Source organism: Peromyscus leucopus, chromosome 4 (assembly GCF_004664715.2).
Source record: "Peromyscus leucopus breed LL Stock chromosome 4, UCI_PerLeu_2.1, whole genome shotgun sequence".
Lineage (NCBI taxonomy): Eukaryota > Metazoa > Chordata > Mammalia > Rodentia > Cricetidae > Peromyscus > Peromyscus leucopus.
The window spans coordinates 95370770-95391093 of NC_051066.1; the positions used below are offsets into that span (position 1 = coordinate 95370770).

At 42.5% G+C, this 20324-nt stretch overlaps 1 protein-coding gene across 1 annotated transcript in view; it reads left to right on the forward strand.

Moving 5' to 3' along the window:
* The window catches only part of LOC114692308 (RNA polymerase-associated protein RTF1 homolog), a 62791-nt gene that overhangs the window by 13267 nt on the left and 29200 nt on the right, over window positions 1–20324 (forward strand). The window contains exons 2-4 of the mRNA XM_028867982.2: window positions 3459–3569; window positions 15122–15269; window positions 18555–18759. Coding sequence (XP_028723815.1) covers window positions 3459–3569; window positions 15122–15269; window positions 18555–18759 — 464 coding nt within the window. The remainder of the gene's footprint in view (window positions 1–3458; window positions 3570–15121; window positions 15270–18554; window positions 18760–20324) is intronic.

The following is a 20324-nucleotide window of genomic DNA, read 5'->3' on the forward strand; positions in this document are numbered from 1 at the left end:
AAGTTTTGTTTATAATTTTGTATTAAGGTAATATAGGGCAAAGTGTAATAGCAAAGGCCATCATCAAATTCACATACAATCCTTTTTTTTTTTTTTTGGTTTTTCAAGACAGGGTTTCTCTGTGTAGCTTTGCGCCTTTCCTGGAACTTACTTGGTAGCCCAGGCTGGCCTCGAACTCACAGAGATCCACCTGCCTCTGCCTCCCAAGTACTGGGATTAAAGGCCACCACTGCCCGGCACAATCCTATTTTTATCCCAAGTAAATAGAAACTGTGAGCATGAAATTGCTCCACAAATGAAAACAGTCCAAGTGATTTTCATCTGGTAGGTGATATACACTAAGATACATTCATATAGCGGAATGAAGTTTAGTATTAAAAATAGACAAACTTGGGCTGGAGAGATGGCTCAGGGGTTAAGAACGCTTACTGCTTTTGCAAAGGACCCAAGTTCAGTTCCTAGAACCCATGTCAGGCAACTAATAGCTGCCTATCACTTCAGGGAATCGGATCCTGTCCTCTTCCGGACTCCAGGCACTTGCACTCACATGTACATACCCCCCCCCCCCACATACACACATAATTTAAAACAATAAAATGGGGAGGGGCTGGAGAGATGGCTCAGTGATTAAGAGCATTTGTTGCTCTTGCAGAGGACCTGGGTTCTGTTCCCAGTACTTACATGGTATCTGTAACTATCTAGTTATCTGTAATCCAGTTCAAGGGAATCCAGTGTCCTCTTTTGATCTCCTTATGAGGCAAAACACTCATAGATATATATAGTAAATCTAAAATCTTTTTAAAAAAGGAGAGACTACTGTTGCATGTTGCAACATGGATGAATGTCAGATGTGTAATGCTAAATGAAAAAAGCCATATTCATGCCAGTGAAATGGCTGGGCAGTTAAAGATACTTGCTGCCAAGCCTGATAACCTGAATTTGACCCCCAGGACTCAAATGGTGAAAGGAGAGAACAGATAGATACTCAAAAGTTGTCCTCTGACCGCCACATACGTGCACCCACAAAAAAAAATAATAAAAAAATTTACAATGAAAAGTAAGAAGCCACACTCAAAAGAGACTGTAGACCATGTGATTCCGTTCTTGTAACAGTCTCTAAATGGGCAAACCTGTAGGGATGGAAAACATGATCATGGTGCTGGGAAAGGAGGAGGAAATTTGGAGGGATGCTGGGGTTCTGTATCTTGATTCTGGTAGTGTTAAACTTATGTATTTGCTAATTTTATTTGAATGATATCTTGGGGGGTGTGGTGTGTGCACATTTTTTGTTGTTGTTGTTTGGTTGTTTTTTTGTTTGTTTGTTTTTTGGTGTTTCGAGACAGGGTTTCTCTGTGTAGCTTTGCGCCTTTCTTGGAACTCACTTGGTACCCCAGACTGGCCTCGAACTCACAGAGATCCACCTGCCTCTGCCTCCTGAATGCTGGGATTAAAGGCGTGCGCCACCACCGCCCGGCCTTTTTTTTTTTTTAAGACAGGGTTTCTCTGTGTAACCCTAACTGCCCTGGAACTTCCTTTGTAGACCAGGTTGGCCTCGATCTCATAGAGATCTGCCTGCCTCTGCCTCCTCAGTGCTGGGACTAAAGGTGTGCACCACCACACCCAGCTATTATTTTTAAACCATTAACCATAACTATCGTCATAGTAGACTACGCATTTGATCTATAGGAGTTACTTCTGGTCAAAAGAGGGATGGATGTCCTTGTGACTTGTAGCCTTTTCAGAATATGGTATAATCATTCTCCAGTGACATAAGAGTGACAGACATCTCATGACTGCTTATGAAGAAGAAGCATGTCAGCTGTTAATCTCAGAAGGTCATTTTCTCATCCTGGCGGAGGAAGGACAGTGCTCCTAAAATAGAAGGAGACGGGTAGGGAAACAAGCTTTGTACCAGTCTTCTGCTCTGCAGTCTGCCCTGCACTCCACTTCTCGGGCATGGCACAGCACTCGTCAAGGATCTACTGCCAGTATTGATTAACTGCACTTTCTTTGGTACAGTAGGAAGAGGTTTCGACTAGTAAAGCATGACTGCATTAGGAGCCAGGATTCTACTGCCAGGTTCGAGTCCTGTACTCTCATGTACTAGCTGTTACTAAGTCTATTATACAGCTTAGAAACGTTGTTTAACCTCTTCTGCTCCACATGCTGCTTTTTAAAAATGTATATGTAAGTGCTAGAGAGGTGGCTTAGTAGTTGAGAGCCCTGGCTGCTTTTCCAGAGGTCCTGGGTGCAATTCCTATCGCCTGCATGGTACCTTACTACTCTCTGTAACTCCTGTTCCAGTGGATCCAACACCCTCACACAGACAGATATGCATGCAGGGAAAACATCAATGCACATAAAATAAAAATAGATTTTAAAAAAATGTGTGTGTAAAATTGTGTGTGCACGCGCGTATGATGCACGTGGGTGTGTGATGCCAGTGTATGGGCTGATATATGTGCAGAAGCCAGCGGACAGCTTCTCGGAGTCTCTTCTTTCCTTCCACTTTACTGCGGGTTCTGAGGACCAAACTCAGGTCATCAGACTTTCGAAGGAAGCACTGAGCATCTCACCAGCCCTCCCGGTGCTTCTCTCTCTTTAAATAATGTGGTGATGATGATGATGATGATGATGATAATATAATAATAATAATAATAATAATAATAATAATAATAATAATAATATCGTGGGTTGTTGTGAAGAGCAAGTGTCAGATGCTGAGAAAAGTGCCTGGCATCGAGTAAGAACAGTCTTAATTGTCAGCGGGTATTGTTACTGCGGAGAGTTGAGCGAGTGACCCTTTGCCATGTTCTTGAATAAGCGGACTGAGAATGTGGGAGAAGTAATGGGGACCATGTGACAGTGGACAGCCACCACCACCACTCTGGTATTTAAACCACCAGGACAGGGTAGATAGTGAATGCGGGTGTTGGGATTATCATATTAGAATTCTGGCCATCACATTTACTTCTTACTTGCGTGACCCTGGATAGGAGATACCTCTTTTTTTTCTGATTTACATTTTCAAAATATAAAATGATCTCAGAAACTTATAGTTGGTAAGCTTTTAGATAGAATAGCCACAAATGCTAAATTTACCATGAACTACAATAAAAGATCCTTGGAGTGTTGGCTGCCTGCCCTTTGAAACATGAAGCAGATTACCTTTGCACACATAGCTCTTACTATTCAGTATCGGTGGTCGGTACTCGGCTGTGTAGAGAGGAATCTGGAAGTCTGAATAGCTGCAGTTCCATTTCCTGTTTGTTTCATTCCTCGAGAGGGCAGGTGGTGGTGAAGCTTTGGTTTTGTACCATGGATACTGCTCTTCTGTCTGTCTGCTCATATGCCCAGTGCTCATGGGTGTGTACTCAGTTGAAAGCATAGGCATGAAGTGATCAAGGTGGGCACTTTTCTATTAAACACAACTGATGTGACTGTTTCTGCCCAATTAGGAGCTCTTGTCCCTGGCAAAGCGGAAGCGCAGTGACTCTGAGGAGAAGGAGCCTCCTGTGAGTCAGCCTGCAGCCTCGTCAGACTCAGAGACGTCGGACAGTGACGATGAGGTGGGTGTGGAGGAGCTAGGCCTGTGTGATGGGCAAGCATTCGATGAAGATTCCTGACTTGATGATGCCTGATAACCTTGCTTCCTTAAACTAAGACCTATAACCCAAGACCTACAAGAACTTAGTAGGGAAAAGAAATTGTATGAGCAAAGCTTTGAATTATACGCCTTACATGGTGGCCATTTTGTATTGTGGATGGCCCAAACATAAGTTACCTTTTGAAACAAGTCATCTTTTAAATACCACTTTTATGTTAGAAAACAAATTCTAAGTCAGGCATGTGGCACATGCCTATAATCTCAGCATTCAGAAAGCTGAAGTAGTAGGATCAAGAGTTCAAGGCCAGCTTGGGTTATACCGGTCTCCGGAGAAAGGTAATACAGAAAAAACACAGATGCCATATTTATTTTAGTGGTCAGTACTGTGAGACACAAAGCTTTCTTTGGGAAGATTTATTACAAATCAAACAGCGTTCATTGTCTAAACCAGGGCAGTTTTCTCAAGTGTCTATGACAGAAGCAAAGCCCTGAGAGACCCAGACCATGGGTGGAAGATTGGCGGGTAGGTTTCTCATTTGACTTAAAGAACTTTTCACCTTAGTTATTTCCTGGAGGGAGACATTGCCCTCTGTTCAATCTCTTGTTCTACAGAATAGGAGATTACTTTCAACAGATTTAAAAATGTTTATTTAATAAAATGATGTTTAATTAACATCTGAACAGTATTTACCAATTCCCATTGTATGTAAATTGAGAATGTTTGCATTCTGATTGATTGTAGTAATATTCTTTTAGTCTTAAATAATTCAGTAAAACTAAAATTGCTTCTCACAGTAAGAGGTAGTAAATGTTTATTCTTTTTCCAGTGTAGGGACTGGAATTTGCCTCAGTAAAATTACATGATCTATTAGAAAATTTGTGAGGCCTATGAACTAATTTGATTTTGAGCTTTTTTTTTTTTAATGCATAAACAATACAGAAAAATCTTGTTGGTATTTGTTTTGAGATGGGGTCTCCCTCTGTAGCCTTGATTAGCCAGGAACTCACTATGTAGCTGTGACTGGCCATAAACTCCTGAGCTTCCTATCTCTACCTCCTAAATGTTTTGGGTTAGAGGCTTGTACCACCACAACCCCCTCCCCCTTTATCCTTCCTGACTGCTTCTACTAGAAAGGTAGAGTGTGTTAGTTCCACAGCAGTAGAGCTCACAGCTGTGTTAGAATAGATCCAGTGCCCTGGGTTGCCTTTGTTCTAACTATGTAAGTATTCTTTACCTTAGCCAAGCATCTTGAATTTGAAACTAGCTAGGACTGTATATCAAGATCCTGTCTCAAAGAAGAAACACCCAAACAAAAAACCAAGTCGTCACTCCACCTCCCGCCGCTCCTCAGCTGTCAGTTTACTTCAGGGAGGAAAAGCTTTCATGTTAGGCTGTGCCCTGTCTCCCGTGGAAAGGAATTTGGAGTAGCTTTTTCCCTCTCGGGCTATTCTTTTCAAGGTTTATTTTTTAATTGTATATCAATGTGTGGGTATGTGCAAGAGAGTGCGGGTGCCTGAAGGGGCCAGAAGAGGGCAGTAGATCCCCTTACGCTGGAGTTACAGGTAGTTACAAACTGCCTGATGTGGGTGCTGGGAATGAGCACCAGCTCTGTGAGAGAAGCAACGCGCTCTTAACCCCTTAGCCGTCGCTCCAGCACCCCGTACAAAGTTAACTCCTGCTGCTGCCCGCAGGCCACAAGCTTATCGTAGCCCCGTCTGATGGGGAATAGCAAGTCCTGTGTGAGCTCAACGATCGTCTTTTCATCTAGCCTGGTATAGAGCACTTTAGAGTTAGAGCAAGTGTTTCACTGCTGTGGACAGTTGGAAGGTAACACGAGGGTTTTTGTTTCCCCGTTTTTCATTCTGCTGCTCTGGCACTAGAGGACACAGTGGTAGTGCCATGATCCCGAACTAGGTTGCTGTAGATTCTTTAGGTTGGTTAGGGGATCCTGAGGAATCCACCAAATAAGAGATTTGTGATAGGGGCTTATTGTCTTTTTTTCTCTGTCATAGTGAATATCCATCCATGCATATGCCTGGGGGGAAAACAGTACTGTGTTATATTATCTCTGCTTTGATTTTTACATCTTTGCTACTTACAAATCAGCCTTTTAAAATTTTTTGGTTGTTGTGGCCATCCTCAGTCAGCTGGTACATACATGTACCAGAAGCTTTGCTGGAATTCTTTCAAATATACTCCTTTGTCTTTGTTTCTTTGATCATTGGTCTGAGACAGGGTCTCAGTATGCAGCATCCTCCTGCCTCCATCTCCCAAGTGCTGGGATTGTAAGTGTGAGCCACTGTACCTGGTTGCTATTGTCCTTAGTCATGAATATACACAGAGATATTTTTTGCTCCCCTTAGGTTTTATAGGACAGAAAATTGATGAGAACAGTTAATTTTAACCTTTTAAATTTTTATTCACTGTTCTGTGTGTGAGTGGGTGTGGGCACCCTTACCTTGATGCACATGTAGAGGTCAGAGGACAGCTTACAGGAGGAGTCAGTTCTTTATTTCCTCCATGTGGGTTTCAGGAATTGAACTTGGGTCATCAGGTTTGGTAGCATGTGCCTTTGCTCGATGAGCTGCAAACCAAGAACAGCTCATTTAGAAGGTCAGTGGGAGCCGGGCACGGGGGCACAACCCTGATCCGGCACTTGGGAGGTGGAGGCAACATGACCAGTTCAGGACATTTTTATCTACAGATCAAGTTCAAGGCCTGTCTAGCTACATGAGACCCTGTCTTGCAGGGGCCAGGTGGAGGAGTTAATGAGTAGTTTGTCACAAGGAGAAAGGCTCTCTGATTTTATTTAGAGCAAGATAATAGCTACTTAATCGATATAGGGGTTAGGGGATTGAAGAAAAAAAAACCTCCATGACAGTTTCCCATTTAGAAGAATATATATACTAGACAGTAAGTATAAGATCCAACAAGTGAGGGAATAAGTGGATTTTTTCTTTTTTTTTTTGGTTTTTTTTTTTCGAGACAGGGTTTCTCTGTGTAGCTTTGCGCCTTTCCTGGGACTCACTTGGTAGCCCAGGCTGGCCTCGAACTATAAGTGGATATTTTATGTGTAGTATTTTTTAAAGGGGAAACCTTAGGTTTAGTAATACACTGATGTGTTATTTGGGGTAAATGATTCTTGTGACACACATTAAAAATAAGCAAGGCTCTTTCTGTTTCATGTGGATCAAGCCTCAGAAACTAGAAAGACTTCAGTGGCTGAAGGTCATAATGCTAGGCTGAGGGCGTAGCTCACAGAGTGCATGCTTGCCATGCTTGAGGTCCTGGCCCAGTGCTTAAGAGCACTTGCTGCAGCTGGTGGTGATGGTGCACACCTCTAATCTCAGCACTGGGAAGGGGAGTGAAAGGCAGGTGGATCTCTGTGAGTTCAAGGCCAGCCTGGTCTACAGAATGAGTTTCAGGACAGCCAAAGCTACACAGAGAAACCTTATGGGGACAGGCGGATACACTTGATGCTCTTGCAGAGGATCTGGGTTTGGTTCCCAGCACCCACATGTCAGTTTGCTTACGTCCCTAACTCCAGTTCTAGGAGATTTTTGATGCTCTCTCCTGGCATCCATGGGTACCAGGCATTCATGTGGTATACATACATACATGCAGGAAAAATACTAATACACATAAAAAAATAAATAAATCTTAAAAATATAACAAAATCAAAAGTTCATGAACTCTATGTGAGACACATTCAGAATCCTTTTTTAGAAACAACTACCAGCTAGATAAGAAGGAAATGTGAATTCTTCCTTGTCCTCAGTAAAGTTCTTTGGATGCCTAAAATTTTTTTTTGTTCAGAACTGAATATTAGCTACATTTAAACAAAGTAAAAAAATAGTAGAAATTTCTGCCTGAACAATAATTATTTGTTTGCTTTTTTAGTGTTTGACTTATAAATTGTTATTGATTAATTAGTTGTTGAAGTAGGGTCTCATATAGTCCAGGCTGACCTCAAACTTGATATGTAGCAGAGAATGACTTTGAACTTGTGATCCTTCTCCTTCCACCTCCAGGTGCTGGGGTTACCGGCATTTGGACATCCTAGAGAGAGTTACTGTTTTAAAGGTGTCTGTCTCCAGCATGCTGGAGAAGTCTAGCGTTTGGCCCCGCCCTGCAGCTCAGCATCTGGCACCGCTGTATCTTCTCTCCCAGAACTTGCAGCAGTCTTTGGGAGTCGTGTTTGTGCCCATACCCCCTCTTCGGACCCACCTCTTCTTGCTGTTTATCTGCTTCACCACCCTCAAGCTCCTGCCTTCTCTTTCTCTTAACCAACCTGGTTTTTCAAGCTCTTCACTTGGACCTAGTTGTACCACTACTTACACTCTGTGATCTCTGGGTGTCTCTAATGCATGTATTAGTAGAAGAAAAGGAATAGAACAAGGTGTATGGTGCATACACAGAATCCCAGCATTCAGGATGCTAAGGCAGGAGGGTCAAGAGTTCAAGGCCAGATTGGGATGCATAAAGAGAGCCTATCTCAACTAAAGAGTAGAATGCTTTGAAAAAGATACAACAGCCCCCCTCCGGAGCTGAGGACTGAACCCAGGGCCTTGTGCTTGCTAGGCAAGTGCTCTACCACTGAGCTAAATCCCTCCCCAACCCCCAGATACTACTTTTAATTTTGAATAAAAATGGCTGAGAGCATTTTGTTCTTGTTTTACCTTATAGATAATAATTAGTATATGTGTCCAATAAAGACCTTCATTGCTTCCTACCAAACAGTATTAATTATATTTTTTATGGCTCTGTATCACTTCTGTTCCACTTGTGGTTTTGTCTCTATAACTAGACTATAATTTTTTCTGATTTAGTGCAAAGATTCTTTATGCTTTTAGTAAACTAGTTATGTGATTACCAGATTATAAAATACAATAGTACCTTTTGTACATTGATTAATTGTACAATAGAAATAAGAGAAAGCTAAGCTAGTCTTCAGTTCTCTTAAAAATTTATGATGTTTACTTGTTTGTTTGTTTAGTGTGTGTGTACACATGCCACAGCATACATTATGGAAGCCATAGGACAGCTTCCACTCACCATGTGGGATCTAGGGTCAAACTCAAGTTTGTCAGGTGAGGCAGCCAACACCTTAGCCGCTGAGCCATTGCACTGGCCTCTTTTGTCGTGTGGTACTAAGTTGCATTTACTCTTCCGCTCCTTTCTGTCTTTAGTCGGGAGGTGGGCAACTGCAGGAGTCTGGCCAGCTCAAATCCCACTCAGGATCCGTACCAGTGAATAGAGAAGCCCTCTGACAGGTGCTTTGACTTCAGCACAAGAAAGGAGGGAAAGGGGCTGGAGAGGTGGCTCAGTGGTTAGGAGCAGTGCCTGCTCTTCCAGAGGCCCTGAGTTCAGTTCCCAGCACCCACGTGGTGGCCCACAACTGTCTATAGCCCTCTTCTGGCATAAAGGTGTACATGCAGATAGAGCACTCATACATAAAATAAATAAGTCTTTAAAAAAAATCTCAAAAAAGAAGAAAACTTTTTTTAAAAAGGAGGGAAGGAGGGAGAAAAACAGCTTCAATGGAAGTTCTGATTTTCTTTTTCCAACCTAAAATAGTGTATTTCATTTATGTAGAACAGGGATTTTGTTTTGTTTTGTTTTGTTTTGGAGACAGGGTCTCTCTGTCCTTGAACTTACTGTGTAGATCAGAATGGCCTCAAATTCACAGAAGCCTGTCTGCCTCTGCCTCCTGAATGCTGGGATTAAATTTGGGCACTACCATTCTCTGCTGTTTTTTTGTTTTGTTTTGTTTTTTTGTTTGTTTGTTTGTTTTTGAGACAGGTTCTAATATGTCTGTGGTTGATTTCAAACTCACTCTGTAGCCAGAAATGAACTTAAACTTTTTTATTTATTTTTCTTTTATTTGCATTGGTGTTTTGCTGCATGTACATAGACTGTGTGAGGGTGTCAGATCTTGGAGTTACAGACAGTTGTGAGCTGCCATGTGGGTGCTGGGACTTGAACCCAGGGCCTCTGGAAGAGCAGCCAGTGCTCTTAACCACTGAGCCATTTCTCCAGGCCCGAACATAAACTTTTAAAAAAATGGTGTGTGTGTGTGTGTGTGTGTGTGTGTGTGTGTGTGTGTGTGTGTGTGTGTGTGAGAGAGAGAGAGAGAGAGAGAGAGAGAGAGAGAGAGAGAGAGAGAGAGAGAGAGAGATGCATGTGAGTGCAGTACTGGTAGAAGCTAGAGACATTGGAACTGGACTTAACATAGATCAGTGGACCACCTGATGCGAGTGTAAGAGCAGTGTGTACAGGGTTTCTGTATAGCCTTGGCTGTCCTGGAACTCGCTCTGTAGTCCAGGCTGGCCTTGAACTCAGACATCCACCTGCCCCTGCCTCCTGAGTGCTGGGATTCAAGGCATGTGCCATCACCACCTGGGTAGTGTGTACTCTTAACAGATGAGCCATCTCTCCAGTCTGAGTTGAACCTCTGATCTTCATGTCTCCAGTTAGGATCTGCTGGAGATCAAAACCAGGGCTCCCTGTGTGCTAAGTTGGCACTGCCCACTGAGCTCTACACACAGCTGGAACATGGTTCATAATGAGACTGAAACCACCTTTCTGTCTGTCTCCTTTCAGTCTCATGTTAGGCATAGTAAGCAGTCAAGTCAATGTGTTATTTGTATTTTACAGATAAGAAAACAGTCTCAGGTTAAAGGCTTAGCTCTTTTCCAGTTCTTTTGACCCAATTCCAACACTGTTTGTTACTAGCCTAGCTATTTTTCTGAACACTATTTACTTGAAATGTTTTTGTTTCACATAAAAATTCAATTTAGAACCAGCATGGAGACCCATGCCTATAATCTCTGTGCTGGGAGATGAGGCAGAGGAGCAGACATTCAAGCTCATTCTTAGCTATATAGTGAATTTGAGGCCAGTCTGGGCTACGTGAGTCCCTGGCTCAAGGGGACAAATAAAAAAACAATTAGCTCAAAGAGCCAGAATGGTTTCTTCTCTGGGTCCCAAGACCTGGGCATGTAGGTATTGCTGCCTCTTAGAGATGCTGTCTGAAGTCTTGAAGTGTCTTTGTTCTCCTGCCTCCAGAATATTCACAGTACTCAGTATCTAGCTAGCTAAGTCTGAAGCAACCACTTCCATCCTGTGTTCCATCCCACCCTTCGACTGTTTGGAAGGAAACTGGTCCCAGGCTGCTTGTAACATCCACACACCCTCAGGATGATATGGGGTGGTATAGTACACAACTTCTGATTTGTTATCTAACTGCTGCCCATTAAGTTGTTACCTCAGTGAGAGTCAGGCTGTACTCTGTTTTTATTAAATAAGAAATATCTTACCATGCTGGACGGTGGTGGCACATATTTTTAGTCCCAGCACTCAGGAGGCAGAGGCAGGCGGATCTCTGTGAGTTTGAGGCCAACCTGGGCTGCAGAGTGAGTTCCAGGAAAGGCACAAAGCTACACAGAGAAACCCTGTCTTGAAAAAACCAACCCCCCCCCCCCCCCCCCAAAAAAAAGGCAATGTCTTCTCTCTAGCCTTGAGTTTGGGCTTTCTTTGCTATGTAATTATGTGGTCACTTGCCTGGTGTTATGTGAGGCTTACATACAGTTTGCTTAGGAGAGCAGTAAGATGTCAGTATGTACGAGAGTCCTGACTGACAGCCCGATCCTCCTCCTTTCCCTGATAGTTTATGGGTAGCTCTCACTCGGGGACGTTCTGGCCTCTGTACTCAGAGTTCAGATGCAGACCAGGGGCTTGACACTATCATAAGGTTGCATTTACTCTTCAATTCCTCTGACCCTTTTAATCTTTAGGGAAAAACGTAAAAAAAAAAAAAAAAACACTGAAGTTCAGAAATCATGCCTTCTTAGATATCCCTTTTGTGGCTGTTAGTATCTAGAAAAACAAATACAGGGAGCCATCCTGATTAAAAACACGAAGTTCATATAAAGTCTCATAATGCTGAGAGGGTCTTAGAGATCATTTGGACTCTTGAAAGGTATCAACAGAGCTTCCCTTCACTACTACTTCAAAACAAATCCTCAAGGAAGAAAACATCAGAACATCAATTCTGACCTGTTTCTTTTGTTGTTGTTTTTGTTTGGTTTTTTGGGACAGGGTTTCTCTGTGTAGTTTTGGTGCCTGTTCTGGATCTCGCTCTGTAGTCCAGACTGGCCTTGAACTCACAGAAATCCACCTGGTTCTGCCTCCCGAGTGCTGGGATTAGAGGCATGTGCCCCTGCTGCCTGGCTAATTCTGTCCTGTTTTTCCCTCACTCCATTTACTGTGGAACACTGTCAATAACCGCTGTCTCAGTCAGGGTTTTGAAGGGATAGGTGAGCAGTCTCTAGCTCAATGGCCAAAGTCTTGACTATCTTCATTTATACTTTATTAGAGTCTGTATTTTAGGAGTATAAGTATTGCACAAATATTTAATTATATGTGCTTAAGGCAAAAAAATATAGGAATATCTGATTTATACATTTTAATGTAAAATATTGCAAATGTGATCTACAGGGGTTAAAAAAAATATCTTGGATTATTGGAACCCTTTGAGTCCTCCCAAAAGTTGTCAAATTTTAAGTCTTTACTTTTGGGTGTAGAAATACAGGTGACTCTCCCCACTCTGGTGCTGGGAACTGATCGAAGGGCATTGCATGTGACAGTCTGTGTCCTACTACCGAGTACACCTTCAGCCAAAAATCTGCTTCTTAAAAGAGTTTTTATGAATTTTGTGTGTGCACTCATGTGGGCACGCACGAGTCACAGCATGTAGAGAGGTCAGAGGACAACTTTCAGAAGTTGGTTCTCTCCTCATCATGTAGGTTCTTGAGATTGAATTCAGGTTGTCAGGCCTGGCAGCAAATGCCCTTACTGAACCATTTTGCTGGCCTCAGAAATGTATTTTTAGGTGTCATATTCTAGTTCCCCAAAGGGTCACATATAACATTATTGCTTGTTTTCCTTTGGTGTCATAGAACTCACTGAGTCAGCCTCATGAGGGGAGCAGCTTTGTCATCTTTTGGAAATTGTTGGAAGAAAAACAACCAAAGTTCGTTTCACATTCAGGTTTAGCCTCTTTTTAAATCAACATTTACATTTCTTCTGTTTTTTACCCTTGTTTTTGTCCTCCGAATAAACTGGTGAGCATCACATGCAACAGATGAGAGGCAGCTCCTGGGCTCAGGCTCAGGCAGAGAAAGAGCGGAAGGGTGAGGAAGCCAGGTGACTTCATAGTTCTTTCCCGCTTGGGTTCACTGTGTGACTTCACATTTAGGGAGTTTTTGCTCCAGTCAAACACCTCCCTAGGGAGTCCAGAGTTTGGCTCTGTTGCACATTAGAAACCCACATCTGGAGGCAAAAATAGACCTAGCTTCTCTGACTCATGTGACCCTGGTGGCTCAGTCTTTTGCTCTGAACCATCCCCTATTTCCGTGGAGGAGTCCAGAGTGCCAGGCACTGTTTGGAAAAGGTGGATTGAGGCCATTTTCCTGAGACATTAATGAAAGTACTGTATGGATGTTTGTGCCATTTCTTGTCACAAGAACCATTGGAACAATATACATTATTCACTCTTAATACTGTCTGCAGAGAAAATGGATGAATTTTTAGCTCAGCTAACTTAAAAAAAAATTGAACATTGTGGACTGTTTTGAATTCTTTTAAACCGACTTATTTTTTTTAGGCATTTAAAACTAGAAATGCCTGAAACTTCAGATTTAAGATAAAATTACAGTTTCTTTCTAGGTGGTGATCTAGGTATTGAAATATAACCGTTTAGAAAGTAAATTCATAGATTCCAAAAAAAATAAGAAAGTAAATTCACCTATACAAGTCACTATTCACTCACATAATATTTTATTTCAGAATATACAGTTTTATATTATACCTATAATACAAATACTCGGGAGGATTGCCAGTTTGAGTTCAACTGTGCTATGTAGGAAGACTTAGTCTCCAAAAACAAAACAAAGCATCTTCAACAACATTTTATCCAGGTGAAGTAAGAGTGTGGATCTTAAAAGGGTATAGCTTCTGTGGGCTGCCTCCCCAGAATTACCAAACCAAGAATAAACACCACCCAGCTTACAAACTGATCCTCATCAGCCAGGGTTCTCATCCTGTTAGGGTAGGAGCAGAGATGCTGGGTTTTCATTAAGTAGTAGATGTAGAAATTTTAGTTTACAAAATTGAACAGTCTGTGGTGATGAAAGGGTCTCCATATTTAGTGCACATTTCTCAAGTGCTGCTCTCTAAAGTCATTCCAGAGTAGCAGCTTAAAATGTCAAAAGACTTTGGGCTGGAAGTACAAATGTGCTACCTGTTGTTTTAATGACCCAAATTGCAGGTTCTCTAAGTTTAGAAGTCCAGGATCTCATGTTTATGATCTGATGAAACATTGTTACAGTGTAATCCAGATTACTACTTCTTTTTTTTTTTTTAATGTGTATGAGTGTTTTGCTTGCATATATGTCTGTACACCATATTTGTATGCCTGGTGCCATGGAGGTCAGAAAAGGGCATTGGATTCCCTGAAATTGGAGTTAACAAATGACTGACTGTGAGCTACCATGTGGGTGCTGGGAACTGAACCTGGGTCCCCTGAAAGAGCAGCCAGTGAGTGCTCTTACCTTCTGAGTTGTCTCTTCACCCCCCACCCCCGTCTTTATAACATTGCAGGTGCTAAAGTAAGATAGGAGTTCAGATCCCCAGCACCCACATGGAAGCTGGGTGACATAGTGCTGCATAACCCTACCTCTGGGGCAGTGGAGACAGGTGGATCCTTGGAGCTCACTTCCAGCCAGTCTGGCCTATCGGTGAGCTCCAGGCTCAGTGAGAGACCCTGTCTCAAACGCTGAGGTGGAGAGCAGTAAGGGGAAGATACTTGACATTGACTTCTAGCTTGTACATGCACAAGCATCATGTGCATTCACGTTCACATGTACATGTACACTACCCACAGAAAAATAAATATCACAGGAGGAGACATTGTCACCACAATGTATTTTGTGAGTTCTCTGACTGTTCCAAATCTAGTTCTGCACTTAAATGCAGTATGACTCAGTGCCCGTCTGACTGAATCAGTTCCTCTGCAATCACAGTGTGTGCCCTTAGCTGTTGAGCTATCTCTTGCAACCTCACAACCCAGATTTGTAAATGAGATTCCTACTCAGACTCAACAATCTGACTTTACTTACTGCTTCCTTGGAGTTGCCAGAAAGTTCTCCCTGTGCTTTTTGTATTTTTTTTCCTGCCGGAAGTTCCCTGCCTTCCTGAGACCCACCTGAGTGCTCAGCCGTCCTGTGTACTCTAACCCAGCATGCCAGCCCTCAGCAACTACGCTATCTGAACCACAGAAAACAGGAAAAGTTGTGTGTGTTTAAAAACACAGTCTCACTATGCAGCCCCAGGCTAGCTTCAAACTCAGAATCCTCCTGCCTCCCCTTCAAGAGTACTGGTATTATAAGCATGTATCACCTCATTAAAGTGCCTAGTCCTGTTTCAATTTTCCTTTTTTCCCCTCCTTATAGTGGACATTTGGGAGCAATAAAAATAAGAAGAAAGGAAAAGCCAGAAAAATAGAGAAGAAAGGAACCATGAAGAAGCAAGCCAACAAAACTGCCTCCTCAGGCAGTTCAGACAAAGACAGTTCAGCTGAGAGCTCAGCTCCTGAGGAAGGTGAGCTCAGCACCCAGCCCAGGAGGAGGCTGTGAGGATGGGCGGAGGAGCCTGGGTGACGGCTGGGCCTCTGCTGTTAGAGCTGGGGCTCTCGTAGTTGTCAGTCACCATGGGTCTGTGATACCTGAGGGCTGGTGAGGCTGCTGGAGTCTGACCATAGCTCCCCTGCATCGGTCTCCTCAGTGTTAGGACCTTCTCTTCCCTTTTCTGGGTAATTCATGGTCTGACTGAGAAGGGAAATCCCTTAGAAAATACTCTTCCACGAAGACAGTTTAGAAATTTGTCAAGACTACTTTGACAGCTGAACTTGTTCCAGGACTAGAATGGTAAACTTTATATTTTCTTGCCCCCACTCCCCCTCCAAAAAAATGGCCTAACCTGGTTTTAAGCCCATGTCTATGAATGCAAATTGAATCAAGCAAATTCTGGTTTAACTGATAATTTAATATCCATTAGTAATATATGTTATCTTTTTTGTTTTATTGTTTTTGGTTTTTTTGCCATTCAGGTCAAACTGGCCTTGTAGTTTCTATGTAGTTCAGGTTAGCCTTGTACTATCTGGGTAGTCCAGGTCAGCCTCGAACTGGTGATCCTCCTGTCTCAAACTTCTGAGTCTGAGAAAAGTGAAGTAAAAAAGAATGCAGAATTACTAAACCCCACTGGATGGGTTTGAGTTTGTGAGGGACAAGATGTTTATGCTGTCTAAAAGCATTGCCTAGTGCATACTAGCCCTTATGCAGGGAAATCTGAGGCTAGTATCTAACCAACTAGTAATCCAAGTTAGCACTGCCAGTAGCCACAGGACCACAAATGTTAGTCCTCCTGCTGTGATGCTACAAGGGAAGGGAGAGTAGAGTTGCCTAGGGGACAGAAAAACTACAGTCGCACTAGGCCTAGCATAGGAGGAAGAGGGGTGAAGGTGACCTTTTTTAAAGGGGTTGGACTGTAGCTGGCGGGGGCAGCCCACCTGTCTATCATGCTCCAAGTCCTGAGTTTGGTCCCCAGCACTATGGAGGTGGAACAGCAAAGGACATAAATCACTTTTGAAATATGCTTGCCAAGTTCATAGCCTAAATTCTTTCTTGACAGAACAAACCCATTGAAACCAAGTTGCTATTAGTTGTTGCTATTTAAACATAAATGAAATACAACTCATATTTAAATTTTGGTTTCTCAGTTGCACTACTCACGTTCAGTTGTCTGTCAGCTACTTGTGGCAGTTACCATTCAAATGAATTATTAATTTATGAAGAATACAGGCTGAGGTGGAGGGATGGCTCAGTGGTTAAGAGCATGTACATTTCTTACAGAAGACCATAAGCACCTGTGACTCCAGCTCAGAGAAAATTTGATCCTCTGGCCTCTGAAGGCACTGCACTTATGCACAGACCCACACACATACATAGATAGATACATATGATTAAAATTATAAATAAAAATGGGGCTGGTCATTATACAGAGAAACACTGTCTCAAAAAAATAAAAATAAAGTACAACAAAACAGAGGGAAAGAAAAAAATAGGGCTGGAAAGATAGTTCAGCGGTTGGGAGTACTGACTGCTCTTCCAGAGGACTGGGTTCAGTTCCCAGCACCTACATGGCCGCTCACAACTGTCTGTAACTCCAAGATCTCACACAGACATGCGTAACGACAAAACACCAATGCACATAAAGCAAAAATAAAAATTTATTAAAGTAATAATTTTTTTTAAAAAAAGAATGCAGGTTTATTCACTCATGGGTATAAAGACTGAGATGCCCAAGACAGGGCATTCCCCCTTCCGTATGGCTTTTTTTCTGGTGCAGACTCTACAGAGGTAGGCAAGATATGGTATACACTCTCAATTTTAACACTTGTGGGCAGAGGCAGGACAAAGAGAGTCCAGACCAGCAGGGCTGTGCAGTGAAGTCAAGGTTAACTTTTCCTGTTGCTGTAATAAAATAAGAGAGAAAAGGTTTATTTTGGCTTATAAAATTTGGGAAAAAGCCCATTATGGCAGGAAGGGCATGGTGGCAGGAGCCTGAGGTAGCTGGTCACATTACATCTGCCATCAGGAAGCAGAGAGAGATGAATGCTGGCACACAGCTCCCTTTCTTTGTTTTGTGCATCCAGGGCTTAAATCCAGGAAATGATGCCACTCACTTTTAGAGTTGGTTTTCCCACTTCAATTAACCTAGACAGGTTGTCCCCTCGTAGGCATGCACGCCTGAGGCTTGTCGTCTGTGTGACTCTAGATCTAGTCAAGTGGACAATATTCACCGTCACACAGAATAGGCTTCACAGGGTAAATGTTTTCATCACACCTCACAGAAATCTGTTAACAATATGGCAGGCTTTAATTCTTGAAAACTGTAATGGCATTGAAAGACAGAGACTGATCCAAGCTTGGTTATGTAGTCTCAGCTGCTCTGGAGGCTGAGGCAGTACAATCACATGAACTCAGGATCTGGGGGCCAGCCTGGACATCACAGTGAGCCTCCAGCTCAAAACAATTAATTGGGCTTGCTAGATGGCTCAGTGGGTCAAGATGCTTGCCATCAAACCCAGAACTGAGTTTGATCCCTGGGACCCCAGATGGTAGGAGATCACTGACTCCAAAGATTGTCCTCATGAGCTCTGACATATGCATGCACATACACACACTAAGTAAGTAAATGTAACAAAAAAATTAGTTAATTAAAAATTAAGACATATAAAGGCTAATCCTCATTAAAGGATACTGGACAGATGTGTAAAAGTTTTGTAGGCAGTGTTAACAAGTGAATCTTAAATAGAGTATGGAAGTCAAACTAGTCTTTCTGTTTGTTTGTTTGTTTGTTTTAGTTTTTCAAGTCCTGGAACTAGCTCTGTAGACCAGGCTGGCCTCTGCCTTCTCGGTGCTGGGATTAAAGTTTTGCATCACCATGCAGAGCTAGTCTACAGGTTGTTTTTATAGGCCTGTAATTTCTTCACAGTAACAAAGTTGAGTTGAAAGATGGGTATGGTGGGTGGCACAGCCTATCAATCCAGAACTCAGGAGGCTGAAGCAGGAGGCGTTTGAAGATATCTTGTGCTACAGAGCAAAACCCTGTCTCAAAAAGCAAAAAAAAAAAAAAAATGTGGTGGTTAATTTTTCCAGCCTAAATTTCCCTAATCTGTTTGCATTTACCAAAGGTGGATCAAGGAGACACCCTAAGTGCGTGGAAATGGCTGTGTGCCATTTCATCTGGGAGAGCCAGGAGGTGGCAAGTGTCCTACTGGGGTCTCCATAATGTAGTGTGATCTGATGTTGGTCTTTGTTGCAGGTGAAGTGTCAGATTCTGACAGCAACAGCTCCTCTTCGAGTTCAGATTCAGACTCCTCCTCAGAAGATGAAGAGTTCCACGATGGCTATGGAGAGGATCTTATGGGGGATGAGGAAGACAGGGCCCGGCTAGAGCAGATGACGGAGAAGGAGAGGGAGCAGGAACTCTTCAACCGCATAGAGAAGAGGGAGGTGTTGAAAAGAAGGTAGGCTGTGTGCTCCGTTTGTCTTGTACAGTGTGGTGTGAGGCTGTAACCACATCATCATTCTGTTTCTCATTCATTACAACTTTTGATAGGTTACATGAGATAAAACACTTCATCTCCCAGGAGGCTTGTGAAAGATAGTTCAGCCAAACTATAATAATGAAGATGTTGAGGGCTGGCAAGATGGCTCAGAGGGTAAAAGCAGTTGCCGCCAAGCCTGATGACCGAGTTTGGTCCCCAGATGCCATGTGATGGAAGGAGAGAACTGACTCCCAAAAGTTGTTCTCTGACCTCCACAGTTTGTCAAGGCATGTGTACATTCTCCCCACCACAAAATAAATAAAAGTAAAAATTAAAACATTTAAAGGACTTTTAACATGCTTGAGTCAGGCTAGGCTATGATGTTTGGTAGGGTGGTGTAGTAAATACATTTTCAGCTTTGAGTGTTTCAGCTCCTGTGGGTTGAGATGCAGTCCCTTACTAGACTGAAGAGAATCTGTTCGTAGGAGTGGACAGTTGGAAATCGGAGTGCTAATGTAATGTGAACCAACTAGTGTACTTAGGGTGCCGTCAGCTCCACTAGTGTGTGTTAGTCAGTAGGCTTTTCACTAACTAGTCTGTGGTTCTGGTGATGGAACCCAGGGTCTCGGCATGCTAAACAAGATTTCTGCTACTGAGCTGTGTCATGCTTTTTGATTTTTAAGACAAGTTTTTGCTGGGCATAATGGCACATTAATTCCAGCACTTAGGAAGTAGAGGCAGGCGGATCTCTGAGTTTGAGGCAGCATGGTCTATATAGTGAATTCCAGAACAGCCAGAGCTACATAATAAGACCATGTCTCAAACAAACAAGCAAACAAAACACACAAAATAAATAAAATTAATTAATTTTTTAAACTTATTTATTTATTTATTTATTTATTTATTTATTTATTTATTTATTTATTTATTTATTTATTTATTTATTGTTTTTCAAGACAAGGTTTTGCTTTGTATCCCTGGCTGCCCTGGAACTCAGTTTATAAGCCAGACTGGCCTCTGCCTACTGAGTGCTGGAATTAAAGGCACCACCCAGTGTAGTTAATTTTTTTTTTTTTTTTTTAGAAAAAAATTAAGTAAGTATATTATTTAATTTCTACCAGACAAAAATTATTGAGAAAGTCAGAATCTTGTCTTCGTTTTTGTATTTTATGTGTGTATGTATTTGTTGTGTGTATAACATGTATGTAGGTATTCATGTCTGTGTGTGCACATGAAGGTCAGAAGAGGGTGTCAGGAGTCTTCTTGTATTCTGCCCATTCGTTTAAGTCAGGATCTATCCCTGAACCTGGGACTCTAGTTTGCTTGGCTAACCTCGAAGCCAGCAAGCTCCAGTGATGATCCTGTCTCCTCCCCCTTAGAGCTGGACTTACAGGCATGTGTAGGCTGCCTGGTTTGTTATGTGGATGCGGCGATCAGAACTCGATACCTCATGGTTGTGCAGCAGGTCTTTTAATCACTGAGCCGTCTCTCCAGCTCTTCAATTTAGATGTCAGTTTATTACTTAGCAAAAGTAATATGGGCCA